This window comes from Misgurnus anguillicaudatus, unplaced genomic scaffold (assembly GCF_027580225.2).
Source record: "Misgurnus anguillicaudatus unplaced genomic scaffold, ASM2758022v2 HiC_scaffold_33, whole genome shotgun sequence".
NCBI classification, from domain to species: domain Eukaryota; kingdom Metazoa; phylum Chordata; class Actinopteri; order Cypriniformes; family Cobitidae; genus Misgurnus; species Misgurnus anguillicaudatus.
The window spans coordinates 3,507,456-3,531,505 of NW_027395283.1; the positions used below are offsets into that span (position 1 = coordinate 3,507,456).

The window sequence follows — 24,050 nt, forward strand, 5'->3', positions numbered from 1 at the left end:
AATATCTAAATGCCTGTCGGGTTACGGTAGGGTTCGGTTACTACCCGTTCGGACGCGGGCCGGGCTCGGAAAGAAAAATGCGTCCCGATCCGCAATCTACACTGAACAGAGAAAAGGCAGAGGAAGATCATCTCAATATGTATTTTGATTTCTTGCAGTTTTTAATTAGTCAAATAGGGCTAGATGTATTTGTTTTTTCTTTCTCTTCTGCTCGTGTAAGCTCTGCTGGTGCTCGTGCGGTGCGCACTCTCAAGCTGTCCGTGTGCAGCACCCCTCCCGCAGTTGAGTTACGCCTTTTGTTTCTGATAACGTCATGTTATTATTTTGTAAAATAAATTTTAAGAAACAATTCTTGACATTTGTGAATCGTTTCAGAATTGTCCTTTCCACATCATGATGCATCGAAGAATACATTTTTTCCCACCCCTAGTGTTCATAATAGACAAAATGTTGTGTGACTCTTGAGTGTTTGTTTTCACCCAGTGAGGATAAATGTCTTGTGTGTGTTGTCTATAGATGCACCGGTTATGTAACTTAAGGCAGTCAGGTGTGTAGGGGAAACCTAACAACACAACGTAATTCATATTAATTGTAGAATACATTTTTAATTTTAAGCTTTATCTCTGTTTTTATCTTCACAGGTTGTGTTGTGGTGAAACACTGCAGTGCTTTGATGACGTATCGATGTCTCATAAGACTTCATGAGACTGCTGATGTATCTGCTTACTGATCAGATCCTTTTCAGTTTAGTGTGTTTGTTATTTTCATACAGTTTATGTTTAACTAAACCTCAGTACATGTGTGACTATCAGAGAGATGATCTTACTCCAGTATCTCCAGTTTACAGTCAGGATTCTTCAGTCCATCAGAGATCAGCTTCACTCCTGAATCACTTAGATTATTATAAGACAGATCCAGATCTATCAGGTGTGATGGGTTTGATCTCAGAGCTGAAGTCAGAGCAACACAACCTTCATCTGTGATATCACAGTGACTCAACCTGTAGAGAACAGAGACACACAGTTTGTTCACACACTGATCAAATCTACAGTGAGTTGAATTTGTTTCTCTTTCTGTCATCATTTAGTGTTTATGGACATTTTCATTTTAGTTTCATTTATGTGTGTTTGTTTCTTACTGAAACACATCAGTGAGATTTACAAGGAAATTAACTTCATCAGTTTGAGTTTATATTAACAGTGTGATTTATTTTTTATACAGTAATGAAATCAGATTTCTCTCATCAGACATCACAAAATTGTCACTCATGTTTTTATTTCTGAATGATTTTTGTTTTTTTTACTTTTTTTCTCATCATAATTCAATTTCAATGTTTTATGTTTGTGACTTTCAGTAAGAGTTAATGTGTTGTGATGAATCTTGAATAAAATCAGCTTCAGTTATCAAATACATTACTGAGATTCAATTAAAATTAACTATTCAACATTTAAAGCGGACCAAAACTTTTTATAAATGTTGTCTTTGAATTTTGAACAATACTTGTCTGAGGACATCTTAGGGTGTTTTCAGACCTGAGTCTATGTTTCAGAACCTGCTGCTTTTTCTCCTTAGTTCAGTTTGTTTAGTCATATGTGAACACGGCAGGGGCGGACTGATTTAGTCTATGATCACAGCAGACACAACTACCAGATGAAGATCAATAAAACACTCACAGGAGGTTTACAACAAGATTACAATATGCCCGGGATATGTTGTGCTGTTGGCGGTAACAACAGTCATTAGAGGAACCCCGAACTACAATTGTATTATATTCCAAAGGAGTTAAATCAGCGGAATAAAGGATTGTCTTCAATCAGAAGTGACCACTAAGATAACATAAATGCTTGCCTAATATTAATGAATAGTAAAAAGTTCTCAAGTAATTCAATAATCAAGTAAACAGTAAGAACAGAGAAACAAAAAACAGACAAATAAATATAACATTAAGTAGCAGATTGTTTTTTGATTAACATATAAGTTACAGCTGTCACTTATACTTACAAGCCTATAGTAATGGATTCATACGTCCTAAAACACTTTTTTCCTAAACTTTTCACTTTACACATAATCTTTTTATATACATTTATATACGCCAATGGACATTTTGACTTAATTATGAGCGTATGTGACCGTCAAAGCCTGAAAGATCACAGTTCTGCATGTGCACGTTTGTTCCCGCTGAGATGTTATGGACAGCAGACTTTCTTTTGTGTCCCAGCAACTTATTTTCAGGAGCAGATTAACCATATGGGCAAACTGAGTGAGTGCCCAGGGGCACCAAAGTCTTAGGGGCACCAACTGAAACCAGCAATAAAAAAAACGTTATAAAATTACAAAAGTACTTGCGTGACACGAACAACAGCTATCTGGAAAATTATTTGCAGACAGCTGAAAGCGCCAAAAATATCGAGAAGATATCGGAGAAGCGGCAGCAGCCAAAGTGGCAGTGCCAAAGAAAGTACATTAAGCCACTTTACACAAAATCCCACAAATATGCAGTTTTTCACGCTGGTGCCGAGCAGTCTGTTAGCAGCACTCACGATGATGCAAATTTATGCTCTGTTGAGCAATCAATTAGCAACGGAGACACCACCGATCAAATAAACAGGAGTGCACCTGATGAGCCGAAGCATCCAGAAACAATCGAACAACAGCTAGACTTAAACTCCTACACCCAGACTGAGGTGGATGATGAAACGGACAATCGATGGTTTGCTGTTCCTGGTGATGTGGCCTTGTGGGGGTTCATCACAGAAAAAGTGAGGGAAGAGTATACAACGTGGAGCTGCAGTCTATCAGAATCAGGCTGCCAAATATTCAGCATCTGTACGTGATTGTGGAATGGGGAAGAACACGTTCTCTTACAAATCAATTATTACGGTCTCGTCTCCAAAACAACTAAATTGTTCCTAAGGAATGGCTACTGTACTCCCCGTCAACTGGATTGGTTTATTGCTATTCATGCAAACTTTTCTCCTCACAAAATCATACATTTATTACAGGCTTCTGTGACTGGAAACATCCAGAGAGGATATCTGACCATGAAAAGAGTGCGGATCACCGACGTAACATGCTTGCTTTAATAAACAGAGCAAAACAAATATCTGTAGTCGATGCTTCGATTTGCCGGCAGATGAAGGCCGAACAAAACTACTGGAAGGAGGTATTGAGGCGTGTAGTAGCCGTTGTCAAGTTTTTGGGAGAAAGGGGGCTTCCGTTTTGAGGGCATGAAGAAAAACTAGAATCACCACACAACAGAAATTATCTTGGTTTGCTTGAACTGATTGCAGAGTTTGACCCCTTTATACAAGAACATTTAAAGAAGCATGGACAGAAGGGTTAAGGTAAGACCTCCTATTTGTTGTCTTATAGAGTTTATATCGTTAATGGGCAAAAAAACTAAGAACATAATAGCAGCTAAAATCCAACAGGCCAAATATTTTTCCATAATTGAAATTCAACACCAGACCTCTCCCATGTTGATCAGTTGACATTTATTTTTAGATTTGTTAATGCTGAGGGAAGAGTAGTTAAAAAGATTCCTTTGGATTTTAGCCCATCCATAGCCACACAGGTGCAAGCATTGCAGAGTGTGTACTAAAAATAATTGAAAAGACTTGGGGTTGGACTTGTCAAATTGTAGTGGACAAAGCTACAATAATGCGAGTAATATGTCCGGTAAATATAACAGACTTCAAGCACACCTGAAAATGCAAAACCCTTTAATTCATTACAATTCAATTCAATTCAATTCAATTTTATTTATATAGCGCTTTTCACAATACTCAATTGTTTCAAAGCAGCTTTACATTAATAGAAGCAGTAAAAGCACAGAAAAACGACAGATAGCATAACATAATACACAATAGCATAAGCAGTCAAATTTGCTGCGGCTATGACGCGACATTATGAGCGAGCATATTACTAATGTAACGTCGAGAAGAAGAAGCTAAGTTAAGCCCAAGCAGGCTACCTCCCCGGGGTAAAAAACCCCCTAGGAGAAAAAAAACAAAAACCCCGGGTTGTTTAGCCGAGGAAATAAAAATAAAAGTCCTAGGAGGGAAAAACCCTTGGGAGATATACATGTATATACACACATATTAACGGATAAGGAGATTAAGCGGAGATTAAGCAGAGATTAAGCAGAGATTAAGCGGATATTAAGCGGGTCCTGCCGGTGGTCGTTGGTCAGGCATCAGCTGGGCATCACATTGAAGGACGACCAGTAGATCAGAGGTGTGCCGACTTTCACATCTACCGGAACTGGGTCTGTTTGTCCCATTGTCCTCAGGGTCAATGGGACCCAGGGACGAGACAGGGAGAGAAAAACAAAATCATATTAGCGTAGGGGCCGTTCATGTAATGCAAGTGTCACACAGTGATGTGGTTTAATCAGCTTAGTTTCAGACAGACTAACTATTGAGGCATAATTATATTATCCACAGTTGAGGATTTTGCAAATTGGGGGCCCACTGCGACGGTATATATGGTAACTAAGGGTCACCTTCCGATTTTTAAGAGAAAATGAAACCTGTCGACCCGTTTGACTAAGGCCTGTAACCCCACTGTCGTCGTTAATGCAGGTTCAGTGGCAAACGGGTCTATATTGCATACTATTTACAAGATCACGAAAAAACGCCAACATCGCAACCTGACCATACGTGTCAACCCGTTTGACTAAGGCTGGAGGCCCCACTGTCGTCGTTAATGCAGGTTCAGTGGCAAACGGGTCTGTATGGCATACTATTCACAAGACACAAGAAAGCGCCAAAATCGCAACCCGACCATACGTGCCAACCCGTTTGACTAAGGCCGGAAGCCCCACTGTCGTCGTTAATGCAGGTTCAGTGGCAAACGGGTCTGTATGGCATACTATTTCGCAATAGAAAGAAAGCGCCAAAATCACAACCCAACCATACGTGCCAACCCGTTTGACTAAGGCCAAAAGCCCCACTGTCGTCGTTAATGCAGGTTCAGTGGCAAACGGGTTTGTATGGCATACTATTCACAAGAACACGAAAGTTCCAAAATCGCAATCCGACTATAGGTTAAGATAAGATTTTTATTTATTTATTTGGTTGATCTGTGTTATGACCGCGAGTGCTTTGTTCCGTACAGATAACTATTTCGAGTTAAGTACTTTTACTAGATAAATTATGCGAATGCTTTGTTGAAGAGAAAAGTTTTAAGTCTAGATTTAAAATTATCGACTGTGTCTGATTCTCGGACATCGGTTGGTAAATCATTCCAGAGCTTAGGGGCTAAGTAGGAAAATGACCTTCCACTTTTAGACACTTTTGATAGTCTAGGGATAATCAAGAGACCAGAATTTTGCGACCGTAGTGTGCGTGATGGATTGTATTCTGATAGTAATTCTCTAAGATATGAGGGTGCTAGGCCATTTAAAGCTTTGTAGGTGATTAGTGATATTTTAAATTGTACACGCCCTGTGATGCTCATTCTTTTAATCTCGTTGGCGTGAACAGCATAGATGATTGCTGTGATGAGGTCAAATCATTTTTTTGTCATTTACAATCTCCTTATAACTTTTGCAGCGCATCCACTCATCGCTGGAATCTTGTATTTAATGACAGTGACATTCACATTAATTTGACCCTTAAACCTCTGTGTGCCACAAGATGAAACCATAGGGCCGACTCCACCAAAGCTCTCCATGAAAACTACAATGCAATTAGAAAAGCTATATAATCTGGAAACTACACTGACTACGCTGTGGAACCGGGTGCTAAGCAGATTTAAGGCAAAAGCGTTCATCTGCAAAAAGGCAACATGGACTTACTGTATCCACTGCTGTTGAACTATTGCAGTCATTACACTTTTATGTTGGGACTATGAGAGCAGTTTGCTGAGGTAGATGAATCTGCTCGTGCTCTCGGTGTTACTCAGACTTATCAATATGATGTTTGCCGCAAACGAAAGAGAAAGCGGTTTGCGGATGAGTCATCTGACAAAGATGAAGTATTATTTACTGATGTAAGTCAGAGATTTAAGGTCGAGTCATATTATGTAATTTTGGACAGACTAAAATCATGCCTGGCCAAACGTATTGATGCTTACAAAGAGGTCTATGATCTTTTTGGTGTTCTCTTTTGCAAGGACTGTACAGAAAGTGAATTGCGCATAAGGGCTGATAAACTGTCATCCACTTATCAAGTGGATCAGATAAAACTTTGACTGATGAACTGATTCAGTTCAGACATTTTAGCAAAGACAAGACCTCACCTGCAGAGCTGCCGCAAATTGTTGATCAGAATGGACTAAAGACAACATTTCCTAATGTTTTTGTTGCACTTATACTGTATTTAACTTTGTCAGTATCTAACTGTGAAGGAGAGAGGTCTTTATCTACTCTAAAGCGAGTGAAAATGAACTTAGGACAACAATGACACAGAAACGTCTTTCTGCACTTTCCCTGCTTGTCATTGAATCTGAACTGGTTAGGGACATAGATTTCGAAGACATCATTTGCCAGTTTGCTTGATCAAAATCCAGAAAAGTGCAATTGTAAATTGTTTGAGAATTTGTGAATAATATCACTGCAATTGTTTTGTTTGTGTTGTTCAGTACAAGCAATGTAGCATTACACCACTGAGTAGTTGCACATTAACTACAGATGTTGTTATATGCCAGAGACTTTTTAAGAGTGTATCGTAATGAAAATAATGCATTATATCTTACCTTTAACTTGAGAAATATAGTAGAGATAATGGTTTTATGTGTACTCAGAAGATGTGATTCACTGTTAACTGTGGGGTTCAGGGCTGTTATGGTAACAGGATACAGTGTGCTATGAGAGGGATTGTTTATTCACATTAGTAAATTAAAGCCAAAAATATTCACCAAGTTGTCTACTCTATTTATAATGACAGATATTATATTTTATTTATTTTTATGAGACATTTTTAATTTCTGGAAATATTTAATACAGAATATGACAAATAATGCAGAATCACAAAAATTCAACATTTTGTTAATTGTCCGTGATCTGGAACAACTGTAGGGACTGACTGGCCCCCGAAATCTAACTCCAGATTGTAAAATCAGTATTTTGTCTCTGGTAAGCCCTCAATTAAACTAATAAATGTGACCATTTAGTGCATTAGATATGTGTTCCCTGCCAAGACGGACACAAATATGGCGGCGGGCATGGCGGAAGTGACGTCTTTGGTACCCACGAATTGTGTAATTAAACATGAACATACCTGATAGCTTTTTATAGATGACCAAAGTGCAGCTGTTCCTATTAAAAACAGCTTTTAATTGCTCTTCTCCGCATAGGTTCATGGTAAGAATGTTGTCCCACCTAAGTTTTGATTCCTACTTAAACAAATGAAGTAATATAACCGCACTTACCAAAAAAGCCACACAATAACCCCGTAAAGCTGCTCTCTGTCCTCCTGACAGACAATTTAAGCAGAATCACAGAAAATAAACAAATGCTCTGAGCAATTAAAGGAAAGTTTACACACACATGACTTGTATTAACAAAGTCTGGTTCATTTGGAAATATTGCCTTGTGTATGTGAACTGAACCAACATTGTAGCCATTTAACCCCCGGTTTCAAAACAAAGCAATCGATCTACAGGTCTGAAAACACCCTACGATTAAGTTTTATGATCCACTTTCAATGTTGACTAGTGTCTATAAATCCATTACAGATGTTATGATCTCTATATAGTCTCACTATAATGTGAATTCTGTCTGAACATCAGATCACAATCTTACTTCAGTATCTTCAGTTTACAGTCAGGATTCTTCAGTACATCAGAGATCAGCTTCACTCCTGAATCTGTGAGATTATTATAAGACAGATCCAGATATCTCAGGTGTGATGGGTTTGATCTCAGAGCTGAAGTCAGAGCAACACAACCTTCATCTGTGATATTACACCACTTCAACCTGTAGAGAACAGAGACTTTATGTGAATGATACAAAACTACAAAGTTTGTCCACAAATTTGTAACCTCCATCTCTTCATGTAATGTTCCTCTTTCAATCCCTCAGTAACTGAGACTGTGAGGATTTGACAAGGAACGAACCCAAATGCAGACAGGACTAAAAATTAATAATTTATTGAAACAAACAGGGGAAAACAAAACCCACGAGAGGGTAAAACAAGACGCTCCTCAAGGAGAACACTAAACACGGGACAAAACAGACTGCATACAAGACATAACCCATGAAAACAAAACAAAGACTAACAAGGGCAAACAGGAAAAAACTAAGACAGGATTAGGGTGGGACAATAAAAATAACAAACAAGGGAGGGGGGGTGGGAGAAACACAATAGTTCAAAGGGGGTGGTCCAGGGTGGGAGGGTGGTAAAGGAGTCTGGGTAAACTCTGGGTGAGTTCTGGAAGGGTCATGGCCGAAAGAGGCAAAACCTGGCTGGGGTGGCGCTGGCGGCGCACACGGCTGGGGTTGCGCTGGCGGCGAACACGGCTTGGGTTGCGCTGGCGTCTGCGTCGACGCCTCTGTGCGCACCGGCGGCTGCGTAGACAGCTCTGTGCGCACCGGCGGCTGCGTCGGCAGCTCTGTGCGCACCAGCGGCTGCATTGGCAGCACTGGGCGCTCCGGCGGCTGCGTCGGCGGTTCTGGCGGCTGCGTCGGCGGCTATGGGCGCTCTGGCGGCTGCGCCGGCGGCTCTGGGCCCTCTGGCGGCTGCGCCGGCGGCTCTGGGCCCTCTGGCGGCTGCGTCGGCGGCTCTGGGCGCTCTGGCGGCTGCGTCGGCGGCTCTGGGCGCTCTGGCGGCTGGGCAAGATCCCCCTTCCTCCTGTTCTTCCTTCGAGGTCACGGAGCAGAAAGTGGATGAGGTGGTGCTCTCAACTCAGAGGAGGACCCCCCGGACGAAGACTCCCAGGAGATCCTCTTCTCTTGTTTCCCTCGAAGGGACACAGGTGGGGAGGAGCTCTCTGGAGCCGGAGGGAAAGGTTCTGGGTCGCCGAGAGTCAAGCATCCCATGACTTGACCCTCTGGGATGGTCTGAAGAGGAGCTGGATGGGAAACTGCGGTAGGAACTCTGAACTCCCGGTTCATGATGTATTCCACCGAGTCCGGGAAGCTCATGGGTTTGACAACCCACCGTTCAGTCTCCGATAGAGGCTCATCAAGGCAGCTAAGGAAAATGACTTTTAGCTCCGACTCATTAAAGCCAGTGCCCTTCGCTGCCTTTAAAAAGTCCATAGCAAACCCCATTAGTGGATCTCCCTTCTGGCGCATGCCAAACAAAATGTGAGCGCCCTGGGCTCTACTATCGGCAAACACATGGTCCATCGTCTGCTGGGTTCAGTTGTGGCGCGTTCGTAATGTGAGGATTTGACAAGGAACGAACCCAAATGCAGACATGACTAAAAAATAATAATTTATTGAAACAAACAGGGGAAAACAAAACCCACGAGGGGGTAAAACAAGACGGAATCACACTACACTAAACTAACATAAAACTAAACATGAACCAACATTAAACTACATGTAGTGGCAAAAAAACAATGTTTGGGTTTTTCCTGTAACCCCCTGTTTTCTTCCTATTGTTTTTAAACCACTTGGAGAATGCGGGTACAGGGTCAGACTCACAGCCCGAATCCAAGAAAATCCAAGAGTGTTGTCATTCAATGATTTATCCGTATTTATTGCAAATAAAATACAAAACATAGATGCAAATTGTTTTAAATGTCCTTAAATATGGTTTTATGGCGCTTGGAGTTCAGCTTTTTAATACAGCGCTCCGGTAGCGCAGATCCAGGCCAAGGTCAAAGACTGTATCTGCTGACACGCCTTCTCCCCATTATGCGCTACCCACTCCAACTTATAGGGGAACGCCCTCTCCACCTGTTAAAGGTGCACTTCTCAAATGCAACAAAAAAGACAACTATAAGTAAATTGTAAAACCATAAATAAATTAAACTGTGGCTCCTACACTACAGATAACAAATACACTCAATACTCACAAATGCAAAACTCTGGAACAAGACAGGAATGGTAACAAGACGAGCGCGCACTGGACAACAAACACAAGGACTCTTAAATAGAGAGAAAGTAAATTACATACACCTGGAAATCATTACAATTAAGGGATCGGGGAAAAAGGTGACGAGACCCGGGAAATGCGTGGTCAGAATAAACCAATACCAAAACCACACATTTCCCACATAAAACATGGTACTGCCAGGACCCCGAACACAAAGACTAGATGTAATAAAACACATGATTTCAGACGGGTCCTGACAGAGACACTGTGTGTTTAAATGTCAAATAAATCCATCACACAGCTGACTATTAGTGTTAGATGTCCTAAACCACATGAACATTTCTTCATAAATCTGTATTGAGTTCATGTCTCACACTTGTAATTCTCATCAGGTATTTGATCTCAGCTGGATATAACATAACTCTGATCTTACATTTAAAGATGTTACAGTGTTAAAAGATCAATTTCACTCAATCTATAAAAACATTATTAATGTGTGTGTCAGTGTCAATGATGGATCAATGTTTTAATCATCTTTATAAAAACAACACGACGAGGAGAAAAACTCTTCATACACAATAATATCAGCAAAGATTTCATTAAAGAAACACCAAACTACATTTTCTGACATTTTAACAGAGGAGTTTTGTTTCACGTTGTGAAGGAAATTAAAATGAATCATAACTAATTATAACTAACATGTCTTTTTCTTACAGGTTTGAACATTTGTTCTGTATGCTTTTGACAACAAAATGTGTTGAAATAGAGAAAGTAAAAGTTGTATGTGTTGAATAATGTAAGACTTTACAATAAGGTTTTGATTGAATACATGATCTTATTTCCTCAAGTGTTTGTGTTCATAATGGACAAGATGTTGTCGGACTCTCAGCAAACAGAGAAATGTTCTAAGAATGTTCCCTGAAAGTTCCCAAAAACTTTTTGCCAACATAAAAGTGTCCAGTTTTCTTGACGTTCTAAGAACATTTCTGGGTTGTCTGAATGTTACATTCTACCATTTTCAAACGTTATGACAATTTCATGTTTAAATGTTTACCCAAAGTTAAAAGCAACAACTGTTTTATAGACGTATTTGCTTGTTATGTAAATGATAGAGAAACATTGCATTTTATTATTTTAAAACTTATAAAACATTATTTCTGAATGTTCTGTAAAAATATTGCTGTAGAAAACCAGGGCTCTATACTAACTTTTTGCACTGGTTGCACTGGTGCGCCTAACATTTTTTTTAGGTGCACCAGCACAAAAGTTAGGTGCACCCAAATTTTTGACCGCATTGGATTTATAGTTCACCCAAAATTGAAAATTCTGTCATATTTTACTGACTCTCGTGTTGTTACAAACCTGTATAAATGTCTTTGTTCTGGTGAAAATGAATGAAAATATTTTGAGGAATGTTTGAAACCAAACAATTCATGAGCCCCATTCACTTCCATAATATTATTTTTTCCTACTATAGAAGTGAATGGGGCTCATGCTTGGGTTGGTTGTTAACATTCCTCAAAATATCTTGCTTCGTGTTCATGAGAACAAAGAAATTTATACAGGTTTGTTACAAAATGAGGGAGAGTTAATGATGACAGACTTTTCATTTTTTGGGTGAACTGTCCCTTTAACACCGCAAGTTTATCGCCCATTATGATTTAATACAGAATATAAACATGTAGGCTATTTTATAATTTTCATGTTGTTATTCCATTTTCCTTATACGAGTCATGCACAGTCCTGTTTGATAACCCACATCCGCGCGATTAAAATAACACTTCACCCGTTTTCTGACATCAGCATCAATTTATTTCATACCCACTCGTTTGACATAAAGACTGCAACCGGACGCACCGCAAATCCTGAAGTAAGTAGAAACTTTTAAAGATCTTCATGCAGAACATTGACAGAAATAAGCACAGGGCCATGATTGGACAAATATATTATCATTTGTGAAACTTTGTGAGGGTCGGCAGATTGACAGCTGAGCAGTCAGCAGTATTTGAACACTCATACGCGCTGCGCTTGTATTTATACCTTTTAAATTGATGATATGATTGCAGTGATTCCGACGGGATGTCCCAAAAAACTCAAGTAGAATGTTAAATGTTTAAAGTTTAATGTCTCTTTCTTGCTGCCCTGCGTAAACTGGTGCCGGTGATGGCATGATACGCATGATGAGCTTGCATTACCTTAAATTATGGTCATACAAATAAAAGTAAAACAACATTCAAAACTGAAATGGTGTAGATTTATTTATGTAAATTAACACTCACAATTATAACAAAACATCGTGCTTTTTAAAATGGGTATAAAAAGTTTTTTGTGATGCATCGGATTTGGAGCGTGTCACACAAAAAATAAACTCATATAGGCTATAGGCTACTTTTGAATTCGTTTTGTTAATTTGCTAATTATTTAAGTGAAACACATTTTATGTAGGCTTATTAATTTTATTATTTTTTCACCAAAGAAAGACGTAATCATCATGTTCTATTTATTTTATTTCATTTCAACTTATTTCTCTATTTAAGACAGCCAGTCTGGCAGGGCGGTAATAGCGATACAGCAAACACCGAAAAGTTTATAGGATTAGATTTGGAAGTAAGATTATGAAGAAAATAGCGGTCTTGACTCCTGGCTTTTTTCTATAAATTGGGCACACGGCACACGACATTGCTGTTTGGGGTTACGTTCAAATAATTTTCTTCATAAGAATTATGCTCCGGCTCTGACTTGATTGTAAGTGGCTCATTACCTAATTTCGTCTTCAGGGCTGATGTGACGGGAGGTTGATGTCAGAGTATTGATTATGATCTTCGGATCAGGCATTAACTTAATATTCTTAACGAAAAAGTTGTCAATCGTTCTTTTCCTCTTCTCTCACCAAATTGGTCGCACTTTAGAGCCCTGAAAACACAATTCACTTATTAGGTTAAGATGTTGATGATTTGTTTTATTTAAAGTCACCATGGTGGTGATCATTGTTTGTTTTAGTTGGACTCTTGACCCTTGACTTTTTGCTTGCTAGTTATTGCCTGGTTGTGTTAACTTTGTGTGTATAAAACACATTTGTTATGGTAACGTAAAGTTAATGGTGCAGTTCTGTGCAGTTGTTGGTACATAATGATAAAGATCATCATCTAATTAATTGATTTACTCATCAAGTTTGTTTTCTGTCATTAATGTAAATGAGATCCAGCACTTTTACAGCAGTTTGTCATTAAGAAGTTTTAGAAACTTTGGACACAAATTTAACTGCTGTATATTTGGGACGTACAAACATCAAGAATCAGAGTATGAATCTCAACTATGGTAACAAAGAAAATAGTAAAAAGCTCATTATCCATGCCGCAGTGCATGCTGGGAGTCCTAAATTAGATTTGTAATTTGCTGATACCCAGCATGCATTGCAGCATGAAGTTTTTCATTTAATTGTCACTGTTGTTGAGATTCATACTCTGATTCTTGATGTTTGTACGTCCCAAATGTACAACGGTTAATTTGTGTCCATAGTTTCTAAAACTCCTTAATGACAAACTGTTGTGAGTGCTGAATCTCATTTACATTATTGACAGAAAATAAACTTTTGATGAGTTAATCAATTAACCAGACAACCTTTATCATTATGTACTAACTGCTACAGAATTGCACTAACTTTACATTACTGTAACATACACACAAAGTAATGCAACCAGAGATAAACTAGCAAGAAAAAAGTTAAGGGTCAAGATTTAAACTAAAACAAACACTGATCACAATAATGGTGACTTTAAATAAAACAAATCATCAACATCTAAACCTAATAAGTGAATTGTGTTTTCTACAGCAATATTTTTACAGAACATTCAGAAAACATGTTTTATATTATTATTATTATTTAAAAAAAATTAAAATAATAAAATGCAATGTTTCTCTATCATTTACATAACAAGCAAATAAAGACAACAGTTTTGTTTTAAACATTGTGTGAACATTAAAACATGACATTGTCATAACGTTTGAAAAGGGTAGAATGTAACATTCATCTAACGTTCAGACAACCCAGAAACGTTCTTAGAAAATCAAGAAAACTGGACACTTTTTATGTTGGCAGAATGTTTTTGGGAACTTTTTTGAGATTGACTGCTGATTTATTTACAACATTAGGAAAATGACTTTTGTTAGAAAAGATTTTCCCAAAGTAAGAATTAAAAATAAAATCATAAAATAATTAGATTATGTCACATAATGTGCTCATGTAATTGTGCTTTAAGGGCATTCTGCTCTCTACTGACGTATGTACGTTATGGGGGTTGACGTAGAACGCACGCGGAAGTCTCTCATGTTGACTGCTTGCATGTATGTAAGCTGCACGTTGAATCAAAATAAAAGTATTCGTAAAGTTAATGACTCAAGTGGACATACGAATTCTTTACAGATTAATTGTATTAAAGCAACACTATTTTGTTTTTCGACCTTTAAATAATGTCTCTAAAATTATTTCAGTGGTAGAACAACTCCTGTATGAATTCTACTGTAACCTGATTAACCTCCTAGGTGCTACAGCCACAATCATAAGTCACGTGATCGGGTCGGAGAACACAGCCCCGCCCCTCCCCTACCTGCAGAAGAGTGGCTGAATCCGAAATCGCATACTGCCATACTATATAGTAGGCAAAAAACAGTAGGCGAACGAATAGTATGTCCGAAACCTCAGTATACGTAAAAGGGTAGGCGAGAATTAGCGGGATTTTGGACTATTTCTCGCGAGATTCAGAGGCACGTGTACTTAAGTATTGTCCGAAACCGCCTACGTACTGAAAATGTAGTAGGGGAAACAGCACGTGAACAGAGTAGTACGTCCGAATCCTCAGTATCCATAAAATCAGTAGGTGAGAAATCCCCGGATGCCCTACTGAGTCCGCCCCGATTCTGGGCTGGGTTTCCCGATAACGATTGAACTTAGCACTTAAGAGCGCTACGAGCTACTTAACGAACATTCGTTGTTCATTTACGTGCGTTTCCCAAAGATGCACGTGAAACGATCGCTCGCAGCTAGGTTTTAAGTGCTACTTACGAGTCGCTATCCATTTGTCAAGTGCTGAAATGTCACCAATAGAATGATTCGAATTTGTAGCAGAAGCTTGTTTAGGCTAATGATCTTCAGCCGATGTGCAGTAATATTTGTAATAATATATTTTCATTATTGTTCAATGACTTTTTAAATGTTTTAATGATTTATTAAATATTCTTTTCCGTATTTAGTTAGGACTCGTCCCACTGCAAAATGCCTTCTGCGTTTCTAGTTTAGATTATTATTATTATTTGTTGTTTATTATCTAAGTTTATTTATTTTTATGGATTATTGCATTGTACCATAAATATTTATTTGGTTTCTGTAATTAGATGCCATTTCCCTTCAAAACAATGTTTAGGTGAATTATAGCAGCAATCGGTATGAACCATTTATCAATTTGCTATACCAACTTTTACCAAATAACAAAAAGTTTTTACCAACTTGTACAAAATACGTTTTCCTTCTTTATTAATTTATGTTTAGTCATTTAAATTTGATTTCTCATTTGAATTTTAAATATATTATATTATATATTTAATATAAAATAAACAAAGAAGAACCCAATAAATAAATAAACATTTAAAACATTACATTATCGTCATTGCAGGAGTGCAATCTGCTGGTTGTCCTGTAGGTGACCTTGTAACTCTGTTGTCTTACGATGCACTTATGAATGAACGATTACTCCAGAGCACTCGTAGATCTACGATGATTTTCAAGTGCAACTTAAGTTACGAAGCTTTTGGGAAACAGCCCGTAATTCTAAGATGATTCGTACGATCGTTTTTACGATCTACTTAGCCTTACGATGCTTTTGGGAAACCCGGCCCTGAGGCGTGCATCGGATGGACACTTCTATCCCAGCTTTCCCATGATGCCACGGGAAAGCAAAGCAATCGACCGGAGACCAACCAATCGGGTGATTTTGATACGTTACACAGGACTGTTCCTCAGCACCCTGACTTCACGCACAGGCCCAGGATATTCCACAAAGTGCTCAGCTGATTCATGAAAATAAAGCTGTAGAATTGTCACAGCTGTGTTGAGCTGACAGTAAATATGTGATAGTTTGTTAGAAAAATACATTTGAATAAAGTTTTGTTTCATATGGGATTCACTTCTATACGTTTTCATTTATTGTGATGGTTTTATTCATTCATTTTTTATTCATGTTTCCTGTCGTTTTAAGTAAATACAAGAGATTGCTTCACTAAAATGTATATAATCACATTGCCTGCATTGTCTAGTTTGTATTCAAGCACAGCTGTCATCTGACAATAGATATTAAATTACAATCTGCTTGTTTAACTTATTTTGTCCCCTACAAAATAATGTGTAATATATCTGTTACAGATCAAGTTACTGATGCAATCAGGTGTTAGTGCACCTGTCCCTCATACACACGCATACGTTTTCATGTCTGTTATTAGGTTTGTTCGAGTTTATGCACCGCTGTAAGAACCAACAGCTGGATGACATCAAAGTACCGTGAGAGCGATTCCAGAAATCATACGGAGAAGTCTGATTTCGAGTTGCTCTCGCGGTATTGTGATGTCAATCTCCTGTCGGTTCTTGTGGTTCCGCATGAACTCGAACAAGTCTACTACGTCATATGTCCCATGATAACGTCAACATGGCGAATGCTGTACATACTTAACGTGAACGTACATACTGCCTTAGCGCACGTTAAGTAGGTACCCAATGAAATTCAGTACCTACATATTAAGTATGCGATTTCGGATTCAGCCAGTGTCTGATACCAGGTACTGTTGAGCTTTTCAACCTCATGGGGGAGCCGTAAGCCAATCTTACATGGAAAACTACATAGTGTTGCTTTAATATGTAAACAGTCATGTGATTGTTGTTAGTTTTACTTACTGGAGATTTTTGGTTTCTTGAATCACAAGCTGCAGTCTCACAAGAACTTCATCTGATGTATTTTTATCTCCAAGAAATGGTTTTAGATCAAGTTCATCCAAATGCTTCTCAGACGTCAACAACACAAAAACTAAAGCTGCCCACTGTGAATAGGAGAGTTTGGTCTTTCCTACTGATGAAGATCTCACATAATGTTGAATCTCCTGCAGCAGTGAATCATCACCCAGTTCATTCAGACAGTGAATCAGATTGATGGATTTCTCTGGAGACAGATTCGTATTCATCCTCTGTTTAATGTACTTAACGATTTCCTCTTTCATGTAGATGCGACTTCTCATCTGTGTCAGTAGATTCCGTAAGAGAATCTGATTGTACTCCAGTGAAAGACCCAGAAGAAAACGCAGGAAAAGATCCAGATGTCCATTCTTACTCTGTAAAGATTCATCTACAGCTCGCTGATGCAACTTATATAAAAAAATCTGTTCTGAAGATTTATGTTTAAATCTGCCCAAAATGTTAGAAAACTGACCTGCGTTAGGACTTTGATCAAACACATATCTGTTGTTGTTTGTGAAGGAGATGTGAGCATAAAGAGCTGCTAGATGTTCCTGGATGCTGAGATGAACAAAGCAGTAAACTTTCCCCTGATACAAACCAAACTCCTCTCTGAAGATCTGAGTACACAATCCTGAGTACACTGATGCTTCTGCTACATCAATGCCACACTCTCTCAGGTCTTCATCATAGAAGATCAGATTGCCTTTCACAAGCTGCTCAAAAGACAGTTTCCCCAGTTTGAAGATCATGTCTTCATCTTTCTTCTCATAGTCCTTCTGATGTTTGATGTTTGTCTGAATGATCAGGAAGTGTGTGTACATTTGAGTGAGAGTCTTGGGGATTTCTCTTCTCTCTGCTTCACTCAACATTCTCTCTAGAACAGTGACTGAAATCCAGCAGAAGACTGGGATGTGACACATGATGTAGAGACTCCTGGATGACTTCAGGTGTGAGATGATTTGATCAGACAGACTCTCATCACTGACTCTCTTCCTGAAGTATTCCTCCTTCTGTGGATCACTGAAGCCTCGTACCTCTGTGACTCGATCAACACACTTAGAGGGGATGAGATCAGCTGCTGCTGGTCTGGAGGTGATCCAGATGAGAGCAGAGGGACACAGATTCCCCTTGATGAGGTTTGTCAGCATCACGTCCACTGAGGTTGATTCACTTACATCACACAACCTCACACTTCTGTGAAAATCCAGAGACAGACGACACTCATCCAAACCATCAAAGATGAACAACACTTTATATTCATCACTGAAGATTTCCACTTCTTTTGTCTCTGGGAAGAAAAGATGAAGAAGATCTAAAAGACTGAGTGTTTTGTCCTTCATCAAATTGATCTCTCTGAAAGGAAGTGGAAATATGAGGTGGACGTCCTGATTCTCTTTCTCTTCAGCCCAGTCCAGAATGAACTTCTGTACAGAGACTGTTTTTCCAATGCCAGCGACTCCCTTTGTCAGCACACTTCTGATGTGTTTGTCTTGTTCAGGTAAAGGTTTAAAGATGTCATTACATTTGATTGGTGTCTCCTCTGTTGTTGTTCTTCTGGATTGTGTCTCAATCTGTCTCACCTCATGTTCATTACTGATCTCTCCACTTTCACTCTCTGTGATGCAGAGCTCTGTGTAGATCTTATTCAGTAGTGTTGGGTTTCTCTTATTTGATGTTACCTCATACAAACACTCAAACTTCTTCCTCAGATTTGATCTGAATGTTTTCTGATGACAATGATAACTGTAAACAGATGCATAATACTATTACATAAATTAAAGATGTTAGAAAAACATCTAAACTAATAATAATATAATGTAAGTGATATCTGCTGAATTCTCATTAAATAAAAACATGATTCTTATACACTCTTATTTGATCTGAGTCTGATCCAAACAATATTATTGACCTTAAACAGAAGACATTCAGACAATCTGATATTAATAGACTAGTCAACAGTTTGTGAACACATATTTGAGTATATTAGCATATCTTTATCTATACAGAGCTGTTGTACCTCAGACCAGTTGATGTTTCTCTGTCCTGAAATGTTATTGACTGATTACTCTTCATGGACACACAGCTGATCTCAGATGAGTCTGATCTCTTCTGCTGTAGATGTTTGTCACATCTCTCCAGGTTTCTAAAAATTATTTTGCAGTAAACATGGCAAGATTATTATATAGCACATTTTTACATAATGATATTAGATTAACTTAATTTAATCTTTTCAATAATACTGCTTTCATTAAAGGGACACCATGAAACTTTTGGCCACTAGGGGGTGCTAGACACGTATTTTTCACTTCTAGCGCCCCTAGAGCCCACAAGCGCCGCAGCACTGTCGCAAAGGAAAGGAACTGGCCAACCTTAAAACTAAACTAAAAACTAAACATTTAAAATGCTAAACGATCAACATTTTGAGACAACAGAGAGAAACGCAGTCATGTTACAACTTTCTGATGAGGAACTCGTCGTGGCAGGAGCCATTTCTCAATCTGAAGGTTGCAGCCTCCGGATGTCGTATTTCTAATACGTCATCAAGACTGTCTTATTTCACAATATTAACAATTACAAAGTTGACTATTATACTTAGTTAATCGTAAATTGTTGCAGTATGCTTATGACTTGCGAATGTAATGCTCAGTTTAACTTAATAACCCAGGCTTGATGACGTGTGCAGCCTGCATATTGACCTCCGGAGGCTGCAGCCTTCCAATTCAGAAACGACCAGACGTATTTCCTTGCCTTTTTCCAAACAAATATTGTTGCATCCTCTCTCTCTCCCTCGCCACCAGGATTTTCCGCAATGGCGCTCGTTATTCCTCTTTTTTGTGTGAAAATCGCTCCAAATCCAAGTAAACCGATGCGTTTAGGTCTGCCGCTTTGTAATACGTCACGCGAGTGACAGCGGAACGCAGCAAATGAGGAAGAGAGAAGAGAGAAACGCTCGGATCTGATTGGTGAATGAATAGGGTTTGGTTTTACACTGTGAGCAAGTTTGAGTGCTATAGCATCCTGGATTGTAATGTAAATATCATAGACACAGTAAAAAGAAAGGTAAATACGTGAACACAGCATCTGAATACAGGGAACTATATGCAATATAATCGCCGTAATTTATAAAGAACATCGCATTTATGTATGAATCAACAGTTTATATAAAAAATTGCCTTAAAGGGGAATCGAACCCGGGTCGCCCGTGTCATAGGTCCGTGACACTAAAGACTGTGCCACAGAGTCATATAATAGAAACTGCTCTCTACACTCCTTAAGTAGCCTCCAGCAAAATTCACGTTAAAAACAAATTGTGTGGAGGAAGTGACGTATGCCGTAAAGCAGTCGAATTTTGTAGTTTTTTTTTGTGCTCTGGTTACTACCACAAACCCTAAGTTTTAAAATACGAGTAAAAGTGATACAGACCCCGTCAGGCTATGGTAGACATGTCATTCAACCTATTTAAAGTCGATGTACTATCACAAGGGTCTTGAAAATGTATTATGAAGGTTGAAAAATTACATGGTGTCACTTTAATATTGTCCAGTTACAATCTTACAGATATCGCTACTTCACGTTTAGTGCTATAATAATAATAATAATAATAATAATTGTTATTATTATTATTATTATATGATTACCATCATTCTAATAGGGAATAATTTTGAGTGTCTCCATGTATTCCTGGACAGGATTAAAGGATATAGTTTGGAGTTTTACTTATTGCATTATTCCATTAGTAACAAAAATACCTCAACATACTCCATCCTAGACTGTTTATAATATAGTTTGAAATAGATTCAAATAAGGAAATACATTTGAATAACTCCATGTAACTTCAAATACTCCATCCTAAACTATATATAAAAAACTGTCATTCTTTTGTTGTTCTTATAAATGTAAATAAATAAATAAAATCGACTTGACATAACCTTAAACAACTTTACACAGAAATGACAAAGAACTGTTGTACCTCACACCAGGTGATGTTTCTCTGTCCTGAAATTGTAATGGTTTATTCATAGACTGAGTACTCTTCATGGACACACAGCTGACCTCAGATAAGTCTGATTTCCTCTGATGGACTGATCTATAAGAAGACATTATATAGAGTAGATGATTGATAACTGATGTTTTCAGTCATATGTGCTTTGGGCTGCTTAGTTTAATTTGCATCAATAAAGATATTTACAGCTATTTGATGATCTAATTACAGATGAATTGATCATATGAACATGCAGAATGACAAAGAATTTGAAAGAGACGTTAAAGTCCATTTTAAAATATCTTGCTGATCATGAGACAGCTGTTGTACCTCAAACCAGGTGATGTTTCTCTGTCCTGAAATTGTAATGGTTTATTCATAGACTGATCACTCCTCATAGACACACAGCTGATCTCAGATGAGTCTGATCTCTTCTGATAGTCTGATCTATAACAAGACATTATAAAGCAGATGTTTGATAACTGATGTTTTCAGTCTTATGTGGTTTGGGCATCTTAGTTTTATTTGCATCAAGAAATATATTTACAGCTATTTGATGATCTAATTACAGATTAAGTTATCATATAAACATGCAGAATGTTATATTTATGTAAAATTTTAAATATATAAAAGTTAGGTTATATAATGTTTCCAATTTGTTTAGGTAATATCTTTAAAACAGACTTGAATACCTGACTCCTGGAGAATCATCTCCATCTCTGAATTCTTGTGAATCGGCCATGAATCATTCAGTCACATCAGTCTGATCTCCACTGATGAATCTGATCACTTCCACTGACTCTGAATGAATCTGATCACCTCCACAGACTCTGAATGAATCTGATCACCTCCACAGACTCTGAATGAATCTGATCACCTCCACAGACTCTGAATGAATCTAATGAATCTGATCACCTCCACTAAATGAATCTGATCATGAATTTAATGTGTTTGTAAATCAGCACAAAGTTTAAATCTGTGAGTTTCTGCGCTGCTTCTGACAAAACCCATTCAGTCACTGAGCTTTACATATTAGGCATGTACAGCCTATAAAAACAATAAGAGATGATGCTGTTAAAAGGACTAAAAACGCGTAGCTGGAATCACATTTATTAAATGAAAAAAATAAAAGTTTAATTTTACTATTAACTATAAAAATTATTTTTATAAGAAACATTGAGTCAAGTAACAATTATGAGATGTAAAACACTTACCTCCGTCAACATATTTCTACTCAAAGTTAACAAGTACACGTAAGTGACTTTCAACAAATGTAGACACATTAAAACTGTTGTGTAAAATGGCGAGAGGTTAAAAACCACACCTGTTTATGACTAAAAGCAGAGTCCAAAGTACAAAGCATGTAGAATAAAGACAGTCGGGATGGCATACACTTGAAATTAAACTTTTACTGTAGTAATGCTGGTCTGTAATGCAGGTCTGTAAATATAACCATTTATCAGGTGATGAATATCATTACTGCTTAGCTAAAATGCTGTAAATGTTGCTGTTGAAGTCAAATACATCATGACATAAATTTACTATGAATGTATAATGTATGTGGGTTTATTATCAGTATGAACTAAGGTACAGTAATCATACACCCACACACGCACGCACGCGCGCGCACACACCAGAGTTTGCGTTAGACTTTTTCATTTGAAAGTCCCGACATAGTACTAGTCAATTATCTGTCATTTCATGTTTTAATGATAATAATTGCTTTCGTTCACCTGTTCATTTCTAATCGAGAACTACATTCAAGTTAGAAATGTCTTTATTTATTTGTGAAGACCCTGTTGAAAAAAACAGCATGGACCAGCATGGGATGCTGGTGCTAATGCTGGTTTGGTGCTGGTTTAGCTGGTGCTAATGCTGATGCTGGTTTAGCTGGTGTTCACTAGCAAACCAGCACCAAAACACAACATATGCTGGCCTTGCTGGTTTTTTTCAGCAGGGTGTCCACCACCATGTCCCCTAAAGGGCTCCGTAACAATCTGACTGTATTCTCATCCTCAAAATCCTCCAGCTTTTACATCAACTACACACGCGACAATACCTGAATGTGATTTTAAAAACTTTATATTAATCAGTTTGATGATCGGTATCTTAGGAATTCACCCCAAGTTTAAAGCTATGGTCTACGATTTCAAAGATTGTTCATTATTAATAACCTCGTTTAGATGCTGGTTATGGTTCTACAGTAAAATCCTAACAATATGAAGAGAAAAAAGAATTTAAAAAATCCATTCAGTCTATTGGGTGTATGGTAGCAGATAAGTTGACCAATGTAAACTGTCCGGCCTCTAAGTAGAATCAATATATGGTCCGCCATTGACCGTTGGAGGAAGCTTCAGGGAGATTTGGGGCTGAAACAGGTGAACGAAAACATGAAATGACAGATAATTGACTAGTACTATGTCGGGACTTTCAAATGAAAAAGTCTAACGCAAACTCTGGTGTGTGCGCGCGCGTGCGTGTGTGGGTGTATGATTACTGTACCTTAGTTCATACTGATAATAGAAAACTCTAACGCGTACATTTTCAGGAACTGTCCCACAACTGTGGCATGATCTGCCGGTCGTGACACGATCAGCTGACACTGTAGCTGTCTTTAAGACTCGGCTAAAAACCCATCTCTTCCACCATTACCTAACTTCCTAATTACAGATTTACTATCTTTCTTTAGTTACCATTCTCTTTATCTCTTTCTCTATTTACCTTCCTCTTTATCTAAAAAAAAAAAAAATACTAACATACCCTTGGCTATGTATATTGTGTTGGACTTGATGAGACTATTTCCAGTGCACTTATGTATTGCTGTTCTTATGTTGCCATAATTGCTTCTATTGTTTACCTCACTTGTAAGTCGCTTTGGACAAAAGCGTCTGCTAAATGACTAAATGTAAATGTAAAACCGACGCCGACACGGCAGACTTTTTGTTGAACAGGTACGCATTTATTTATACTTTTATTGTGTGAGGTGTTACATAAATATCTTTTTATGAGTCTGACAACATGCTGCCGGTCGGCATCGGAATGTTAGCCGTTTAGCATTGTGTATCACGGGTCAAAGTAATTA

At 38.1% G+C, this 24,050-nt stretch overlaps 1 protein-coding gene across 1 annotated transcript; it reads right to left on the bottom strand.

Moving 5' to 3' along the window:
- Positions 1-822: 822 nt before the first annotated feature.
- LOC141363156 (protein NLRC3-like) lies at positions 823-22,279 on the bottom strand. The gene is made up of 8 exons (XM_073865730.1): positions 22,183-22,279; positions 21,661-22,015; positions 21,299-21,415; positions 20,957-21,073; positions 19,004-19,129; positions 16,930-18,729; positions 7,748-7,921; positions 823-1,000 (listed from the first exon to the last, which is right to left on the bottom strand). The coding sequence occupies exons 2-8, from the start codon at positions 21,708-21,710 to the stop codon at positions 823-825; spliced, it is 2,562 nt and encodes an 853-aa protein (XP_073721831.1). The 5' UTR covers positions 21,711-22,015; positions 22,183-22,279.
- Positions 22,280-24,050: the final 1,771 nt, after the last annotated feature.